Here is an 18,377-nt window from a genome sequence, read left to right on the forward strand (position 1 = left end):
GAGAGCAGACAGAGAGAAGAGAGTGAGCAGAGAGTGAGCAGAAAGAGAGCAGAGAAGAGAGGGCAGAGAGAGCAGAGAGTGAGAGAGCAGAGAAAAGAGAGAGCAGAGCAGAGAGAGCAGAGAGCAGAGATAGCAGAGAGGGAGAGAGAGCAGAGGGAGAGAGAGCAGAGGGAGAGGGCAGAGAGAGAACAGAGATGGCAGAGAGAGAGAGAGCAGAGAGAGCAGAGAGAGAGGGCAGAGAGAGCTGAGAGCAGAGAGACAAATCAGGGAGAGCAGAAGGCAGAGAGAGCAGAGAGAGAGCAGAGAGATCAGAGGAAGTGAGAGAGCAGAGAACAGAGAGAAGAGAGAGCAGAGAGAGAGAGCAGAGAGATCAGAGGAAGTGAGAGAGCAGAGAACAGAGAGAAGAGAGAGCAGAGAGGGCAGAGAGAGAGAGATCAGAGAACAGAGAAAAGAGAGCAGAGAGAGAGTAGAGGCAGAGAGAGAGCAGAGAGCAGAGAGAAGAGAGAGAGGGAGCAGAGAGAGAGCGAGCAGAGAGCAGGCTGAGAAAGCAAAGAGAGAGTGAGAGAGCAGTGAGTGAGTGGAGAGAGAGAGAGCAGAGTGCAGAGAACAGAGAGTGAGAGAGCAGAGAAAGAGCAGAGAGAGCAGAGAACAGAGAGTGAGAGAGCAGAGAAAGAGCAGAGAGAGCAGAGAACAGAGAGAACTCTGTTGCTATAGTGACCCTGCATCACAACACTACGTTGCTATAGTGACCCTGCATCACAACACTACGTTGCTATAGTGACCCTGCATCACAACACTCTGTTGCGATAGTGACCCTGCATCACAACACTATGTTGCTATAGTAACCCTGCATTACAACACTCTGTTGCTATAGTGACCCTGCATCACAACACTACGTTGCTATAGTGACCCTGCATCACAACACTACGTTGCTATAGTGACCCTGCATTACAACACTCTGTTACTATAGTGACCCTGCATCACAACACTATGTTGCTATAGTAACCCTGCATCACAACACTCTGTTGCTATAGTGACCCTGCATTACAACACTCTGTTACTATAGTGACCCTGCATCACAACACTCTGTTGCTATAGTGACCCTGCATCACAACACTACGTTGCTATAGTAACCCTGCATCACAACACTCTGTTGCTATAGTAACCCTGCATCACAACACTCTGTTGCTATAGTAACCCTGCATCACAACACTCTGTTGCTATAGTGACCCTGCATCACAACACTCTGTTGCTATAGTGACCCTGCATCACAACACTACGTTGCTATAGTAACCCTGCATCACAACACTCTGTTGCTATAGTAACCCTGCATTACAACACTCTGTTGCTATAGTGACCCTGCATCACAACACTCTGTTGCTATAGTAACCCTGCATTACAACACTCTGTTGCTATAGTAACCCTGCATTACAACACTCTGTTGTACTAATTGTACAATCTGTTTAATTCTATTCCACATATTTAATTGTTTTGTATTTCATTTCATATTTGTTTCATGTTTCAACCAGTCGCAGGTTAACATCAACCTGACAGAGGAAACGTTAAATCAATAAACAAACTGTTTTCACAATTAACAGCCTTTTCTTGTTTCAACCAGTCGCAGGTTAACATCAACCTGACAGAGGAAACGTTAAATCAATAAACAAACTGTTTTCACAATTAACAGCCTTTTCTTGTTTCAACCAGTCGCAGGTTAACATCAACCTGACAGAGGAAACGTTAAATCAATAAACAAACTGTTTTCACAATTAACAGGCTTTTCTTGTTTCAACCAGTCGCAGGTTAACATCAACCTGACAGAGGAAACGTTAAATCAATAAACAAACTGTTTTCACAATTAACAGCCTTTTCTTGTTTCAAGTATGTTTTATTATGAAAAGTACAATATATCCTTGTATACTTGTACAACTATGGAGCGTATGTCCATATATAATTATATATAATTATACAACTATGGAGAGTATGTCCAGATATAATTATACAACTATGGAGCGTATGTCCAGATATAATTATATATAATTGTATTATTAGTTGTTCAACATAAAAGACAACACATGATCACATTGTATTTTAACAGTGTTGTTGTAAGAGGTCCTGGGTCAAGGATAAACAACTATATAAAGTTTGTTTGTCCAGAGTGTGTCTGTGAGTCCAGTGTGTGTGTGTGTGTGTGTGTGTGTGTGAGTCCAGTGTGTGTGTGTGTGTGTGTATCCAGTGTGTGTGTCCAGCAGATGTGTGTGTCCAGTGTGTGTGTGTTTTCGTTTGTCCAGTGTGTGTGTGTCCAGCGTGTGTGTGTGTGTGTCCAGTTTGTGTGTGTGTCCAGCGTGTGTGTGTGTGTCCAGTTTGTGTGTGTGTCCAGCGTGTGTGTGTGTGTCCAGTTTGTGTGTGTGTGTGTGTGTGTGTGTCCAGCGTGTGTGTGTGTGTCCAGCGTGAGTGTGTGTGTCCAGTGCCTGTGTGTGTGTCCAGTTTGTGTGTGTGTCCAGCGTGTGTGTGTGTGTCCAGCGTGTGTGTGTGTGTCCAGTGTGTGTGTGTGTGACCAGTGTGTGTGTGGGTCCAGCGTCTGTGTGTCCAGTGTGTGTGTGTGTGTGTGTCCAGCGTGCGTGTGTGTGTGTGTGTCCAGCGTGTGTGTGTGTCCAGCGTGTGTGTGTCCAGTGTGCGTGTGTGTGTCCAGAGTGTGTGTGTGTGTCCAGAGTGTGTGTGTGTGTCCAGAGTGTGTATGTGTGTCCAGTGTGTGTGTGTGTATGTGTCCAGTGTGTGTGTGTCCAGTGTTTGTGTGTGTGTGTCTGTGTCCAGTGTTTGTTTGTGTGTCCAGTGTGTGTGTCAATGTGTGTGTGTGTGTGTCCAGCGTGAGTGTGTGTGTGTCCAGTTTGTGTGTGTGTGTGTGTGTGTGTGTGTGTGTCCAGTTTGTGTGTGTGTCCAGCGTGTGTGTGTGTGTCCAGTGTGTGTGCGTGTGTGTCCAGTGTGTGTGCGTGTCCCCAGTGTGTGTGCGTGTGTGTGTGTGTGTCCAACGTGTGTGTGTCCAGTGTGTGTATGTGTGTGTGTCCAGTGTGTGTGTGTGTGTCTAGCGTGTGTGTGTGTCCAGCGTGTGTGTGTGTGTGTCTAGTGTGTGTATGTGTGTATGTCCAGTGTGTGTGTGTGTCCAGTGTGTGTGTGTCTAGTGTGTGTATGTGTGTGAGTGTGTGTCCAGTGTGTATATGTGTGTCCAGTGTGTGTCAGTGTGTGTGTGTGTGTGTGTCCAGTGTGTGTGTGTCTAGCGTGTGTGTGTGTCTAGTGTGTGTATGTGTGTGAGTGTGTGTCCAGTGTGTGTATGTGTGTCCAGTTAGTGTGTGTGTGTCAGTCTGTGTGTCCAGTGTGTGTGTGTCCAGTGTGCGTGTGTGTGTGTCCAATGTGTGTGTCAATGTGTGTGTGTGTGTATATATGTGTGTGTGCGCGTGTGTGTGTGTGTGTCCAGTGTGTGTGTGTGTGTGTCCAGTGTGTGTGTGTGTGTGTGTCTTTGTCCAGTGTGTGTCCAGTGTATGTGTGTGTGCGCGTGTGTGTGTGTGTCCAGTGTGTGTGTCTTTGTCCAGTGTGTGTGTGTGATTGTCCAGTGTGTGTGTGTGTTTGCCCAGTGTGTGTGTGTGTGTATCACTGACAGAGAGACACTGAGGCACCATCACCCCAAACCCTAAACCCAGGATAGAGGGGCTCAGTGAATGTGGAGGTGAATGTGATCAGGTGGGTCAGTGTGTCAGAGGAGGCTCTATAGAAGGACAGAGTGCCGGCTGGCCAGTCCAGATACACTCCTACTCTGTGGGAGCTGGAGGAGGGGACGTCTATGGTAGAGGGATTACTATTGTGACAGGCAGTGTAACTGTTGTCAGAGCAGAACAGACTCCAGGACTTGTCATTGAATCCAAGACAACAGTCATCACCCCCTCCTCTCCTGCTGATTCCTTTATATGTCACTCCTATATCAGCCCCTCTCCCACTCCACTCTACCTCCCAGTAACAGCGCCCAGTCAGACCCTCTCTACACAGAACCTGTCCCCAGACCTCAAATCTCTCTGGGTGATCAGGATACGGCTGCTTCTCTCTCCTACATGTCACCTTTCTGTTCTCCTCAGACAGAGAGAGGAGTCTGTCTACTGTGTTTGGGTCCAGTGTGAGATCACAGACATCTGATGGATGAAACCAGACACAATATTAGAAATCATCATCATTCACATTAGAATGTTAACTCACTTTTCAATAATTAATTTAATGTAGATGTTTCTAGGTATCAAAAGGAGAAGTTAAGGTAACTTGAGACTTGTTGAATGATCATATGTTATACTGTATGGTTATATAAAACACACTTATTCACATTAATCACACACACACACACACACACACACACACACATTGTCAAAGCAACTCTTTGTAAACTTTGGTGTCCCTGATTTCTGTTTCTGTAGAACTACAGCTGATATTTAATATGACCAAGTCAGTAATGATGTTGGTCTTTGACTTTGACTTAACTTGAATTAAGACTTATTCTTAGTCATATTCTTCACAGCAGTCAACACTCACATTTTATAAGTCCAGGTTTCATTGTGTACTCTCTACCATGTTCCACACTGTAGCGGTAAGCAGAAGAACAGACAGTCATTGAGGGATACACCTGAACTCACACACACACACACACACTGAACACACACACACACACACACACACACACACACACACACACACACACACACACACACACACACACACACACACACACACACACACACACACACACACACACACACAGTCAGCATATAACTTTGTCCAAGTGTTGGTCAGAATGTTTGTCTTAACTAGCCTGATAAGTCCAACATGTCTGATATGAACATTGACATAAACCCTCTACATACTTGAGTTTCTCCAGTCTGCAGTGTGGATCCTCCAGTCCAGCAGAGAGCAGTCTGACTCCTGAGTCTCCTGGGTGATTGTAGCTCAGATCCAGCTCTCTCAGGTGTGAGGGGTTTGACCTCAGAGCTGAGACCAGAGAAGCACAGCCTTCCTCTGTGACTAGACAGCCTGACAGCCTGCAAAGAGTCAAATCATATTAAAATCACACTGATATTCTTTGGTGGTGAAAATAGTGGCAGTATATTTTTTTCAACATTTTCAGATATATCAGTGTCCTGAAACCTGCCATATCTATTCATAAAATAGTGTTTAGTAATTAATGTATCATTATTATGAATGACAAATGATCAAAGTATTGCCTGCAGATAGAAACATGTATAGTACAAATATTATAGTAGACTGACCAGACCAGTTTAAAAAGCAGTATCAGTCAGAAGACAGACAGTGAGGTATCAGATTTAGATTGTATTGAGTATACAGTCCACACCATATCTATTTAGACAGTGAGGTATCAGATTTAGATTGTATTGAGTATACAGTCCACACCATATCTATTTAGACAGTGAGGTATCAGATTTAGATTGTATTGAGTATACAGTCCACACCATATCTATTTAGACAGTGAGGTATCAGATTTAGACTGTATTGTGTATACAGTCCACACCATATCTATTTAGACAGTGAGGAGTCAGATTTAGATTGTATTGAGTATACAGTCCACACCATATCTATTTAGACAGTGAGGTATCAGATTTAGACTGTATTGTGTATACAGTCCACACCATATCTATTTAGACAGTGAGGTATCAGATTTAGATTGTATTGAGTATACAGTCCACACCATATCTATTTAGACAGTGAGGTATCAGATTTAGATTGTATTGAGTATACAGTCCACACCATATCTATTTAGACAGTGAGGTATCAGATTTAGATTGTATTGAGTATACAGTCCACACCATATCTATTTAGACAGTGAGGTATCAGATTTAGATTGTATTGAGTAAACAGTCCACACCATATCTATTTAGACAGTGAGGAATCAGATTTAGATTGTATTGAGTATACAGTCCACACCATATCTATTTAGACAGTGAGGAATCAGATTTAGATTGTATTGAGTATACAGTCCACACCATATCTATTTAGACAGTGAAGCTAACATTTTAAATGTGTCTCTATACTCCAACATTTTGGATTTCAGATCAAATGTTTCATATGAGGTGACAGTATATAATGTCACCTTTTATTTGAGGATATTTTAATACATATCTGTTTCAATGTTTAGAAAAATTAAAGCATTTTATGTATCTAGTCTCCCCATTTGAAGAAGTCATAAGTATTCTGACACTTAAAGTGTATTAAATTAGTCAAAAGTTTATCTGGTCCCATATTCCTCGAACACAATGAGACATCAAGCCTGTGACGCCTTGACTGAGAAAGATCATGAATGAATCATGAATAATAATGAGTGAGAAAGTTACAGAGGCTACAACAAAACATACTAACCTCTCACCATTACCAATAACAGAGGCTACAACAAAACATGCTAACCTCTCACCATTACCAATAACAGAGACTACAACAAAACATGCTAACCTCTCACCATTACCAATAACAGAGGCTACAACAAAACATGCTAACCTCTCACCATTACCAATAACAGAGGCTACAACAAAACATGCTAACCTCTCACCATTACCAATAACAGAGACTACAACAAAACATGCTAACCTCTCACCATTACCAATAACAGAGGCTACAACAAAACATGCTAACCTCTCACCATTACCAATAACAGAGGATACAACAAAACATGCTAACCTCTCACCATTACCAATAACAGACTACAACAAAACATGCTAACCTCTCACCATTACCAATAACTGAGACTACAACAAAACATGCTAACCTCTCACCATTACCAATAACAGAGGCTACAACAAAACATGCTAACCTCTCACCATTACCAATAACAGAGGCTACAACAAAACATGCTAACCTCTCACCATTACCAATAACAGAGGATACAACAAAACATGCTAACCTCTCACCATTACCAATAACAGAGGCTACAACAAAACATGCTAACCTCTCACCATTACCAATAACAGAGGATACAACAAAACATGCTAACCTCTCACCATTACCAATAACAGAGGCTACAACAAAACATGCTAACCTCTCACCATTACCAATAACAGAGGCTACAACAAAACATGCTAACCTCTCATCATTACCAATAACAGAGGCTACAACAAAACATGCTAACCTCTCACCATTACCAATAACAGAGGCTACAGCAAAACATGCTAACCTCTCACCATTACCAATAACAGAGACTACAACACAACATACTAACCTCTCACCATTACCAATAACAGAGGCTACAACAAAACATGCTAACCTCTCACCATTACCAATAACAGAGGATACAACAAAACATGCTAACCTCTCACCATTACCAATAACAGAGGCTACAACAAAACATGTTAACCTCTCACCATTACCAATAACAGAGGCTATAACAAAACATGCTAACCTCTCACCATTACCAATAACAGAGGCTACAACAAAACATACTAACCTCTCACCATTACCAATAACAGAGGCTACAACAAAACATACTAACCTCTCACCATTACCAATAACAGAGGCTACAACAAAACATGCTAACCTCTCACCATTACCAATAACAGAGACTACAACACAACATACTAACCTCTCACCATTACCAATAACAGAGGATACAACAAAACATGCTAACCTCTCACCATTACCAATAACAGAGGATACAACAAAACATGCTAACCTCTCACCATTACCAATAACAGAGGCTACAACAAAACATGCTAACCTCTCACCATTACCAATAACAGAGGCTACAACAAAACATGCTAACCTCTCACCATTACCAATAACAGAGGCTACAACAAAACATGCTAACCTCTCACCATTACCAATAACAGAGGCTACAACAAAACATGCTAACCTCTCACCATTACCAATAACAGAGGCTACAACAAAACATACTATCCTCTCACCATTACCAATAACAGAGGATACAACAAAACATACTAACCTCTCATCATTACCAATAACAGAGACTACAACAAAACATGCTAACCTCTCATCATTACCAATAACAGAGGGGGTCTGATCTTTGTGCCTCTGTAACTTTCTCATTCATCATTATCATCGATTCATTCCTGATTATTCATCATCATAGTAGCATCCACATGAATGTAGAAGTGTTCAGAAACATATTCTATTCTTACTGACAATACAAGTGAAGTGACTCCAAAATGACAGGACATTATTCACCATTCAGATTCTATTAGGAAAAACATAAAACACAACCGAGACAAACTGCAAATTATATTAATTACGACTTTTTCAAATGGGAGAACTACATACATAAAGTGCTTTCATATCTGATAATACTGACCTCAGAGTCTCCAGTTTACAGTGGGGATTCCCCAGTCCAGCAGAGAGCAGCTTCACTCCTGAATCCTTCAGGTCATTGTTACTCAGGTCCAGCTCTCTCAGGTGTGAGGTGTTTGACCTCAGTGCTGAGACCAGAGAAGCACAGCCTTCCTCTGTGACTAGACAGCCTGACAGCCTGCAAAGAGTCAAATCATATTAAAATCACACTGCTATTCTTTGGTGGTTAAAATAGTGGCAGTATATTTTTCAACATTTTCAGATACATCAGTGTCCTGAAACCTGCCATATCTATTCATAAATGAATGTATCATTATTATAAATGACAAATTATCAAAGTATTGCTTGTTGAGAGAAAAATGTACAGACCAGTTATCATTATAAATTATCATAATATTACTAGTAGAGAGAAAAATGAAAAGTACAAATATTATAGTCGACTGACAAGACCAGTTTAAAAAGCAGTATCAGTCTGTTTCACCATTTAGAAAAATAAAGTAAATAAATATAATAATAAATAATAAAATAAATGAAAGCCCTTTATGTTTCCAGTCTCCCCAAGAAGTCATCAGTATTCTGACCAATTACCTTATAGTGTATTAAAGTAGTCAAAAGTTGAGTATTTGGTCGTAAACTCGTTGGTTGCATTTGCAGTTTGTTTTGGTCCCATATTATTTGAACAATGAGACACCAAGCCTGTGACTGCCATGATTGAGAAAGATCATGAATGAATCATGAATAATAATGAGTGAGAGAGTTAGAGGCTACAACAAAACATGCTAACCTCTCACCATTACCAATAACAGAGGCTACAACAAAACATGCTAACCTCTCACCATTACCAATAACAGAGGCTACAACAAAACATGCTAACCTCTCACCATTACCAATAACAGAGACTACAACAAAACATGCTAACCTCTCACCATTACCAATAACAGAGGATACAACAAAACATATTAACCTCTCACCATTACCAATAACAGAGGCTACAACAAAACATGCTAACCTCTCATCATTACCAATAACAGAGGATACAACAAAACATACTAACCTCTCACCATCACCAATAACAGACTACAACAAAACATGCTAACCTCTCACCATTACCAATAACAGACTACAACAAAACATGCTAACCTCTCACCATTACCAATAACAGGCTACAACAAAACATGCTAACCTCTCACCATTACCAATAACAGAGGCTACAACAAAACATGCTAACCTCTCACCATTACCAATAACAGAGGCTACAACAAAACATGCTAACCTCTCACCATTACCAATAACAGAGGCTACAACAAAACATGCTAACCTCTCAACATTACCAATAACAGAGGATACAACAAAACATGCTAACCTCTCACCATTACCAATAACAGAGGCTACAACAAAACATACTAACCTCTCACCATTACCAATAACAGAGGGGGTCTGATCTTTGTGCCTCTGTAACTTTCTCATTCATCATTATCATCGATTCATTCCTGATTATTCATCATCATAGTAGCATCCACATGAATGTAGAAGTGTTCAGAAACATATTCTATTCTTACTGACAATACAAGTGAAGTGACTCCAAAATGACAGGACATTATTCACCATTCAGATTCTATTAGGAAAAACATAAAACACAACCGAGACAAACTGCAAATTATATTAATTACGACTTTTTCAAATGGGAGAACTACATACATAAAGTGCTTTCATATCTGATAATACTGACCTCAGAGTCTCCAGTTTACAGTGGGGATTCCCCAGTCCAGCAGAGAGCAGCTTCACTCCTGAATCCTTCAGGTCATTGTTACTCAGATCCAGCTCTCTCAGGTGTGAGGTGTTTGACCTCAGAGCTGAGACCAGAGAAGCACAGCCTTCCTCTGTGACTAGACAGCCTGACAGCCTGCAAAGAGTCAAATCATATTAAAATCACACTGCTATTCTTTGGTGGTTAAAATAGTGGCAGTATATTTTTCAACATTTTCAGATACATCAGTGTCCTGAAACCTGCCATATCTATTCATAAATGAATGTATCATTATTATAAATTACAAATGATCAAAGTATTACTAGTAGAGAGAAACATGAAAAGTACAAATATTATAGTCGACTGACAAGACCAGTTTAAAAAGCAGTATCAGTCTGTTTCACCATTTAGAAAAATAAAGTAAATAAATATAATAATAAATAATAAAATAAATGAAAGCCCTTTATGTTTCCAGTCTCCCCAAGAAGTCATCAGTATTCTGACCAATTACCTTATAGTGTATTAAAGTAGTCAAAAGTTGAGTATTTGGTCGTAAACTCGTTGGTTGCATTTGCAGTTTGTTTTGGTCCCATATTATTTGAACAATGAGACACCAAGCCTGTGACTGCCATGATTGAGAAAGATCATGAATGAATCATGAATAATAATGAGTGAGAAAGTTACAGAGGCTACAACAAAACATGCTAACCTCTCACCATTACCAATAACAGAGGCTACAACAAAACATGCTAACCTCTCATCATAACCAATAACAGAGGCTACAACAAAACATGCTAACCTCTCACCATTACCAATAACAGAGGATACAACAAAACATGCTAACCTCTCACCATTACCAATAACAGAGGCTACAACAAAACATGCTAACCTCTCACCATTACCAATAACAGAGGCTACAACAAAACATGCTAACCTCTCACCATTACCAATAACAGAGGCTACAACAAAACATGCTAACCTCTCATCATTACCAATAACAGAGGATACAACAAAACATACTAACCTCTCACCATCACCAATAACAGACTACAACAAAACATGCTAACCTCTCACCATTACCAATAACAGAGGCTACAACAAAACATGCTAACCTCTCACCATTACCAATAACAGAGGCTACAACAAAACATGCTAACCTCTCACCATTACCAATAACAGAGGCTACAACAAAACATGCTAACCTCTCACCATTACCAATAACAGAGGCTACAACAAAACATGCTAACCTCTCACCATTACCAATAACAGAGGCTACAACAAAACATGCTAACCTCTCACCATTACCAATAACAGAGGCTACAACAAAACATGCTAACCTCTCACCATTACCAATAACAGAGGCTACAACAAAACATGCTAACCTCTCATCATTACCAATAACAGAGGATACAACAAAACATACTAACCTCTCACCATCACCAATAACAGACTACAACAAAACATGCTAACCTCTCACCATTACCAATAACAGACTACAACAAAACATGCTAACCTCTCACCATTACCAATAACAGAGGCTACAACAAAACATGCTAACCTCTCATCATTACCAATAACAGAGGATACAACAAAACATACTAACCTCTCACCATTACCAATAACAGAGGCTACAACAAAACATGCTAACCTCTCACCATTACCAATAACAGAGGCTACAACAAAACATGCTAACCTCTCACCATTACCAATAACAGAGGCTACAACAAAACATGCTAACCTCTCACCATTACCAATAACAGAGGCTACAACAAAACATGCTAACCTCTCATCATTACCAATAACAGAGGATACAACAAAACATACTAACCTCTCACCATCACCAATAACAGACTACAACAAAACATGCTAACCTCTCACCATTACCAATAACAGACTACAACAAAACATGCTAACCTCTCACCATTACCAATAACAGAGACTACAACAAAACATACTAACCTCTCACCATTACCAATAACAGAGTACAACAAAACATGCTAACCTCTCACCATTACCAATAACAGAGGCTACAACAAAACATGCTAACCTCTCATCATTACCAATAACAGAGGATACAACAAAACATACTAACCTCTCACCATTACCAATAACAGAGGCTACAACAAAACATGCTAACCTCTCACCATTACCAATAACAGAGGCTACAACAAAACATGCTAACCTCTCATCATTACCAATAACAGAGGATACAACAAAACATACTAACCTCTCACCATCACCAATAACAGACTACAACAAAACATGCTAACCTCTCACCATTACCAATAACAGACTACAACAAAACATGCTAACCTCTCACCATTACCAATAACAGAGACTACAACAAAACATACTAACCTCTCACCATTACCAATAACAGAGTACAACAAAACATGCTAACCTCTCACCATTACTAATAACAGAGGCTACAACAAAACATGCTAACCTCTCATCATTACCAATAACAGAGGATACAACAAAACATACTAACCTCTCACCATTACCAATAACAGAGGCTACAACAAAACATGCTAACCTCTCACCATTACCAATAACAGAGGCTACAACAAAACATGCTAACCTCTCACCATTACCAATAACAGAGTACAACAAAACATGCTAAACTCTCACCATTACCAATAACAGAGGCTACAACAAAACATACTAACCTCTCACCATTACCAATAACAGAGGCTACAACAAAACATGCTAACCTCTCACCATTACCAATAACAGAGGCTACAACAAAACATGCTAACCTCTCACCATTACCAATAACAGAGTACAACAAAACATGCTAAACTCTCACCATTACCAATAACAGAGGCTACAACAAAACATACTAACCTCTCACCATTACCAATAACAGAGGCTACAACAAAACATGCTAACCTCTCACCATTACCAATAACAGAGGGGTTATGATCTTTGTTCTTCTGTAACTTTCTCATTCATCATTATTCTCGATTCATTCCTGATTATTCATCATCATGGTAGCATCCACATGAATGTAGAAGTGTTCAGAAACATCTTCTATTCGTACTGACCATACAAAAGAAGTGACTCCAAAATGACAGGACATTATTCACCATTCAGTTTCTATTAGGAAAACATCTAAAACACAACCAAGACAAACTGCAAATTAATTCAACAAGTTAGTAGAATCACCAGCTTGATGTAATCACTGGAGGCATGGAATATGGGACCAAATACTAAACGTATGACTACTTTAATACAATATAAGTGGATATAACCAAATAATTACGACTTTTCAAATGGGAGAACTACATACATAAAGTGCTTTCATATCTGATAATACTGACCTCAGAGTCTCCAGTTTACAGTGGGGATTCCCCAGTCCAGCAGAGAGCAGCTCCACTCCTGAATCCTTCAGGTCATTGTTACTCAGATCCAGCTCTCTCAGGTGTGAGGGGTTTGACCTCAGAGCTGAGACCAGAGAAGCACAGCCTTCCTCTGTGACTCCACAGTCTGACAGCCTGACAAAGAGATCATCATGACTTCACAAACACACTGTTCATTTAAGAAGTATACTGTAGAAGGACAATGGCAGATGCATTTGGTTTATTCTCTCAAACAACATATAGATTCATCTTCCGTCTCCTAGAATTGTATGGTCATATTGTTATACTAATGTGAAAATCAATGCATTTATTCAATATGTTTTTCAAAATAATATATTATACATATTATAATACATACAGTGCCTTGCGAAAGTATTCGGCCCCCTTGAACTTTGCGACCTTTTGCCACATTTCAGGCTTCAAACATAAAGATATAAAACTGTATTTTTTTGTGAATAATCAACAACAAGTGGGACACAAGCCGGATTTGGATACAAAAATATTTCCCAAGCTTTAAACATCCCAAGGAGCACTGTGCAAGCGATAATATTGAAATGGAAGGAGTATCAGACCACTGCAAATCTACCAAGACCTGGCCGTCCCTCTAAACTTTCAGCTCATACAAGGAGAAGACTGATCAGAGATGCAGCCAAGAGGCCCATGATCACTCTGGATGAACTGCAGAGATCTACAGCTGAGGTGGGAGACTCTGTCCATAGGACAACAATCAGTCGTATATTGCACAAATCTGGCCTTTATGGAAGAGTGGCAAGAAGAAAGCCATTTCTTAAAGATATCCATAAAAAGTGTCGTTTAAAGTTTGCCACAAGCAACCTGGGAGACACACCAAACATGTGGAAGAAGGTGCTCTGGTCAGATGAAACCAAAATGGAACTTTTTGGCAACAATGCAAAACGTTATGTTTGGCGTAAAAGCAACACAGCTGAACACACCATCCCCACTGTCAAACATGGTGGTGGCAGCATCATGGTTTGGGCCTGCTTTTCTTCAGCAGGGACAGGGAAGATGGTTAAAATTGATGGGAAGATGGATGGAGCCAAATACAGGACCATTCTGGAAGAAAACCTGATGGAGTCTGCAAAAGACCTGAGACTGGGACGGAGATTTGTCTTCCAAAAAGACAATGATCCAAAACATAAAGCAAAATCTACAATGGAATGGTTCAAAAATAAACATATCCAGGTGTTAGAATGGCCAAGTCAAAGTCCAGACCTGAATCCAATCGAGAATCTGTGGAAAGAACTGAAAACTGCTGTTCACAAATGCTCGCCATCCAACCTCACTGAGCTCGAGCTGTTTTGCAAGGAGGAATGGGAAAAAATGTCAGTCTCTCGATGTGCAAAACTGATAGAGACATACCCCAAGCGACTTACAGCTGTAATCGCAGCAAAAGGTGGCCAGTTTTATATCTTTATGTTTGAAGCCTGAAATGTGGCAAAAGGTCGCAAAGTTCAAGGGGGCCGAATACTTTCGCAAGGCACTGTATATATATATATATATATATATATATACACACGTACCTCTGTCACCTGGTCAACACACCCTGAAGGGATCTTATTGGCTGCTGCAGGTCGGGTAGTTATCCAGAGGAGAGCAGAGGGTAGCAGATTTCCCTTGATGAGATTTGTCAGCAGAACATCTATTGAGGTTGACTCTGTGACGTCCCAACAGATCTTGTTCTTCTGGAAGTCTAGGGGCAGTCGGCACTCATCCAGACCATCAAAGATGAACAGAACTTTGTACTTGTTGTAGTTGGAGATTCCTGATTGTTTGGTTTCCATTGAGAAGTGATTGAGAAGTTTAATGAAAGTGTGTTTGTCCCCTTTCATCAAATTCAGCTCCCGGAAAGGGAATGAAAATACAAATTGGACATCCTGATTTGCTTTTCCTTCAGCCCAGTCCAGAATGAACTTCTGCACAGAGACTGTTTTTCCAATGCCAGCGACTCCCTTTGTCAGCACAGTTCTGATAGGTTTGTCTTGTCCAGTTAAGGGTTTGAAGATGTCGTTACATTTGATTGCAGTCTCTGGTCTTGCTTGTTTTCTGGTTGTTGTCTCAATCTGTCTCAGCTCATGTTCCTTATTGACCTCTCCTGTTCCACCCTCTGTGATGTAGAGCTCTGTGTAGATCTTATTGAGAAGTGTTGGGTTTCCTTGTTTAGCGATTCCCTCAAATACACATTGAAACTTCTTCTTTAGATTAGATTTGAGTTCACGTTGGCAAATCACAGCGAGCTCATCTGAATCTAGAAATAACACAGAGGATAATAATATTACGTCTGTTTTAATGCCTACAGTATTGTAGGACTTTTATAAAGTTTGACATTATAATAATTTATTCTCTTAACTGACTGTGTAAATGTGTAAATGTTTTCATAATGCATTATAGACTGGTGTGACTGATTATATTATTATTGGTATTATTATTTTTTTAATTTACTTTAATTTTTCTCCCCAATTCCAATTGTGTTAGTAGCTACTATCTTGTCTCATCGCTACAACTCCCGTACGGGCTCGGGAGAGACGAAGGTTGAAAGTCATGCGTCCTCCGATACAAACCCAAACCCAAACCCAACCTAGCCTTACTGCTTAACACAGCGCGCATCCAAACTGGAAGCCAGCCGCACCAATGTGTCGGAGGAAACACTGTGCACCTGGCAACCTTGGTTAGCGTGCACTGCGCCCGGCCCGCCACAGGAGTCGCTGGTGCACGATGAGACAAGGACATCCCTACCAACCCGGACGACGCTAGGCCAATTGTGCACCGCCCCATGGACCTCCCGGTCGCGGCTGGTTACGACAGAGCCTGGGTGCGAGCCCAGAGTCTCTGATGGCACAGCTGGAGCAGTACAGCGCCCTTAACCACTGCGCCACCCGGGAGGCCTCATTGATGGTATTATTAATGTTGTCTCTCTCTCTAAATTAATCACCACAACACGTCCCTGCTGCTACTTGATGAGGTCACTAGGTGTTTTGTTAAGGCTGCTACTATATCATTGAGTTACACAGCTACTTTAGCTGTACTTTAGCAACAGCTTTTAAATGTTATAAAACAGCATTCAACATGAGGCAGACAGATCTTACATTTCTCCAGTGTGTCAGCAAGCTCCTTCTGGTTCATTTTCCTCAGGATGTGCAGTGTGATCTTCAGAGCCCCCTCTCTGGTACTGCTCTCCTGCTTCTCATTTTCAGCATCCACCACTTCCTTATCCTGCTTCTGACTCTCAAAGCCTTCTGGGAGTTCTGGACTAAGAATCCTCTTGAACATCTTCAGCTCGTTCTTCACAAATGTCATAATTTTCTCTTCAAGCAACTGAAATAAATAAAGTAAATAAGTTAAGCAAGAGAATAAATGCTTTCTCATTAACACATTAATGAATGATTGACAGATCAACTTTACTTGAGGTAAACAAAAACAAATGTACATAACAGGACCACATACACTGAATATGGAGGCCAGGTCTGTTTGATGACTCTGGGAAGACTGACCACTGAGAATCTCTGACTCTGATCTCTCCTGTTGGTTTCTGTGGACAAAACATACATCTCCTCATCCAGGGACTACACACACACACACACACACACACACACACACACACACACACACACACACACACACACACACACACACACACACACACACACACACACACACACACACACACACACAGGGAGGGAATGTTGTGTTTGTTTAATATTGTTTTAGGACTATGCAAATTGACAAAATGATTAGCCTATGGATTATGAAAACAACAACAATAAATGGGAAAATGGGAGATGAGAAATGACTAGAGACAGTGTTGTTTAACTCACTGACCAGGACCCATGAGTTCTTCTTACCTTTGTTCAGTAGAAAAGTCTCCCTCTCTAAAGTTTATAGGTTGATCCATAGACCAGTCACTCTTCATGGACACACAGCTGGGAACAGGGGAGGCTGGTCTCTCCTGCTTGATTGGACTTCAACACAACAGAGACAAACATTACATCTCTCATCTACTCTGAGCTCAGATGGGGAAACATAAGAAAAGAAAAAAAATATATATATTTTCTAGAAATGTTCGTAAATGAGCTTAGATTTTATATTTAAAGAAGTTATGTTTATGTTAAGTTTTTTTGCTAAATGAGATGTTCCGTGGGTACCTGCTTCTATAAACCAATGAGGAGATGCCACGTGGGTACCTGCTTCTATAAACCAATGAGGAGATGCCACGTAGGTACCTGCTTCTATAAACCAATGAGGAGATGGCACGTGGGTACCTGCTTCTAGAAACCAATGAGGAGATGCAGCGAGAAACTGCGTCACAAATAGAACTGACTTCTAGACGCTCGTTGGCGCGCGAGAGCAGTGTGTCATTTTTTATAACGAAATTAATTTTGCGTCGCGAGCGTTGTAGTCAGTCTGTCAGCCCCGCTAAAAGGCTGGTGTCGTTACTCTGCCTTCTCCGGGGGATGTTGAGGTAAATTTACTAACCGGGAGGGTTGAATGATGTCATTTATTGGAGGGCTGGAAGACGCACTCTCGAGGGTGTTTACTCACAATATCAGATATTAAGATGATTTTTATAATGATTGTATACTGAGGTTGAGGCTCTGACTAGTGATTATTTACCCGGGGTTCAATACCTGCTATTGAGGCGCCCTGAAAATAATATTCAAAAGTTCGGTCCTTGGACACAGACGGTTTAAACACTAAAGTTACCGTCCATCTAGTGAAGAGAGGAGAACCGGACAGAGGCAGCCAGCATCCGTCAACGAGAGAGGGAGAAGCCCTCCACGGGATTTAACAGGTGGAAGAAACAACCGGGGAGCTCCATCGGTCCACAAGAAATGCAGACAGCCGGTGATGATGTAGTGGTAGCTATGGTAACTAGGATGCTGCTGGTAGAGTAGCTAGCTAGATTACCGAGC

General features: G+C 40.9%; 2 protein-coding genes across 2 annotated transcripts in view; both read right to left on the reverse strand.

Moving 5' to 3' along the window:
- Positions 1-18,377, reverse strand: part of LOC110515254 (NACHT, LRR and PYD domains-containing protein 12) — a 184,199-nt gene that overhangs the window by 112,805 nt on the left and 53,017 nt on the right. Inside the window, exons 9-11 of the mRNA XM_036942470.1 lie at positions 10,070-10,243; positions 8,345-8,518; positions 4,899-5,072 (exon numbers count right to left, since the gene is read on the reverse strand). Of these exons, the coding sequence (XP_036798365.1) occupies positions 4,899-5,072; positions 8,345-8,518; positions 10,070-10,243 (522 nt within the window). The remainder of the gene's footprint in view (positions 1-4,898; positions 5,073-8,344; positions 8,519-10,069; positions 10,244-18,377) is intronic.
- LOC118938488 (stonustoxin subunit beta-like) lies at positions 3,567-4,203 on the reverse strand (the record flags this gene model as incomplete). Its single annotated transcript, XM_036942527.1, has 1 exon — positions 3,567-4,203. A coding segment is annotated over one exon (558 nt), but the record flags the coding sequence as incomplete, so codon positions are not given.

The sequence above is a fragment of the Oncorhynchus mykiss genome, chromosome 13 (assembly GCF_013265735.2).
Source record: "Oncorhynchus mykiss isolate Arlee chromosome 13, USDA_OmykA_1.1, whole genome shotgun sequence".
Lineage (NCBI taxonomy): Eukaryota > Metazoa > Chordata > Actinopteri > Salmoniformes > Salmonidae > Oncorhynchus > Oncorhynchus mykiss.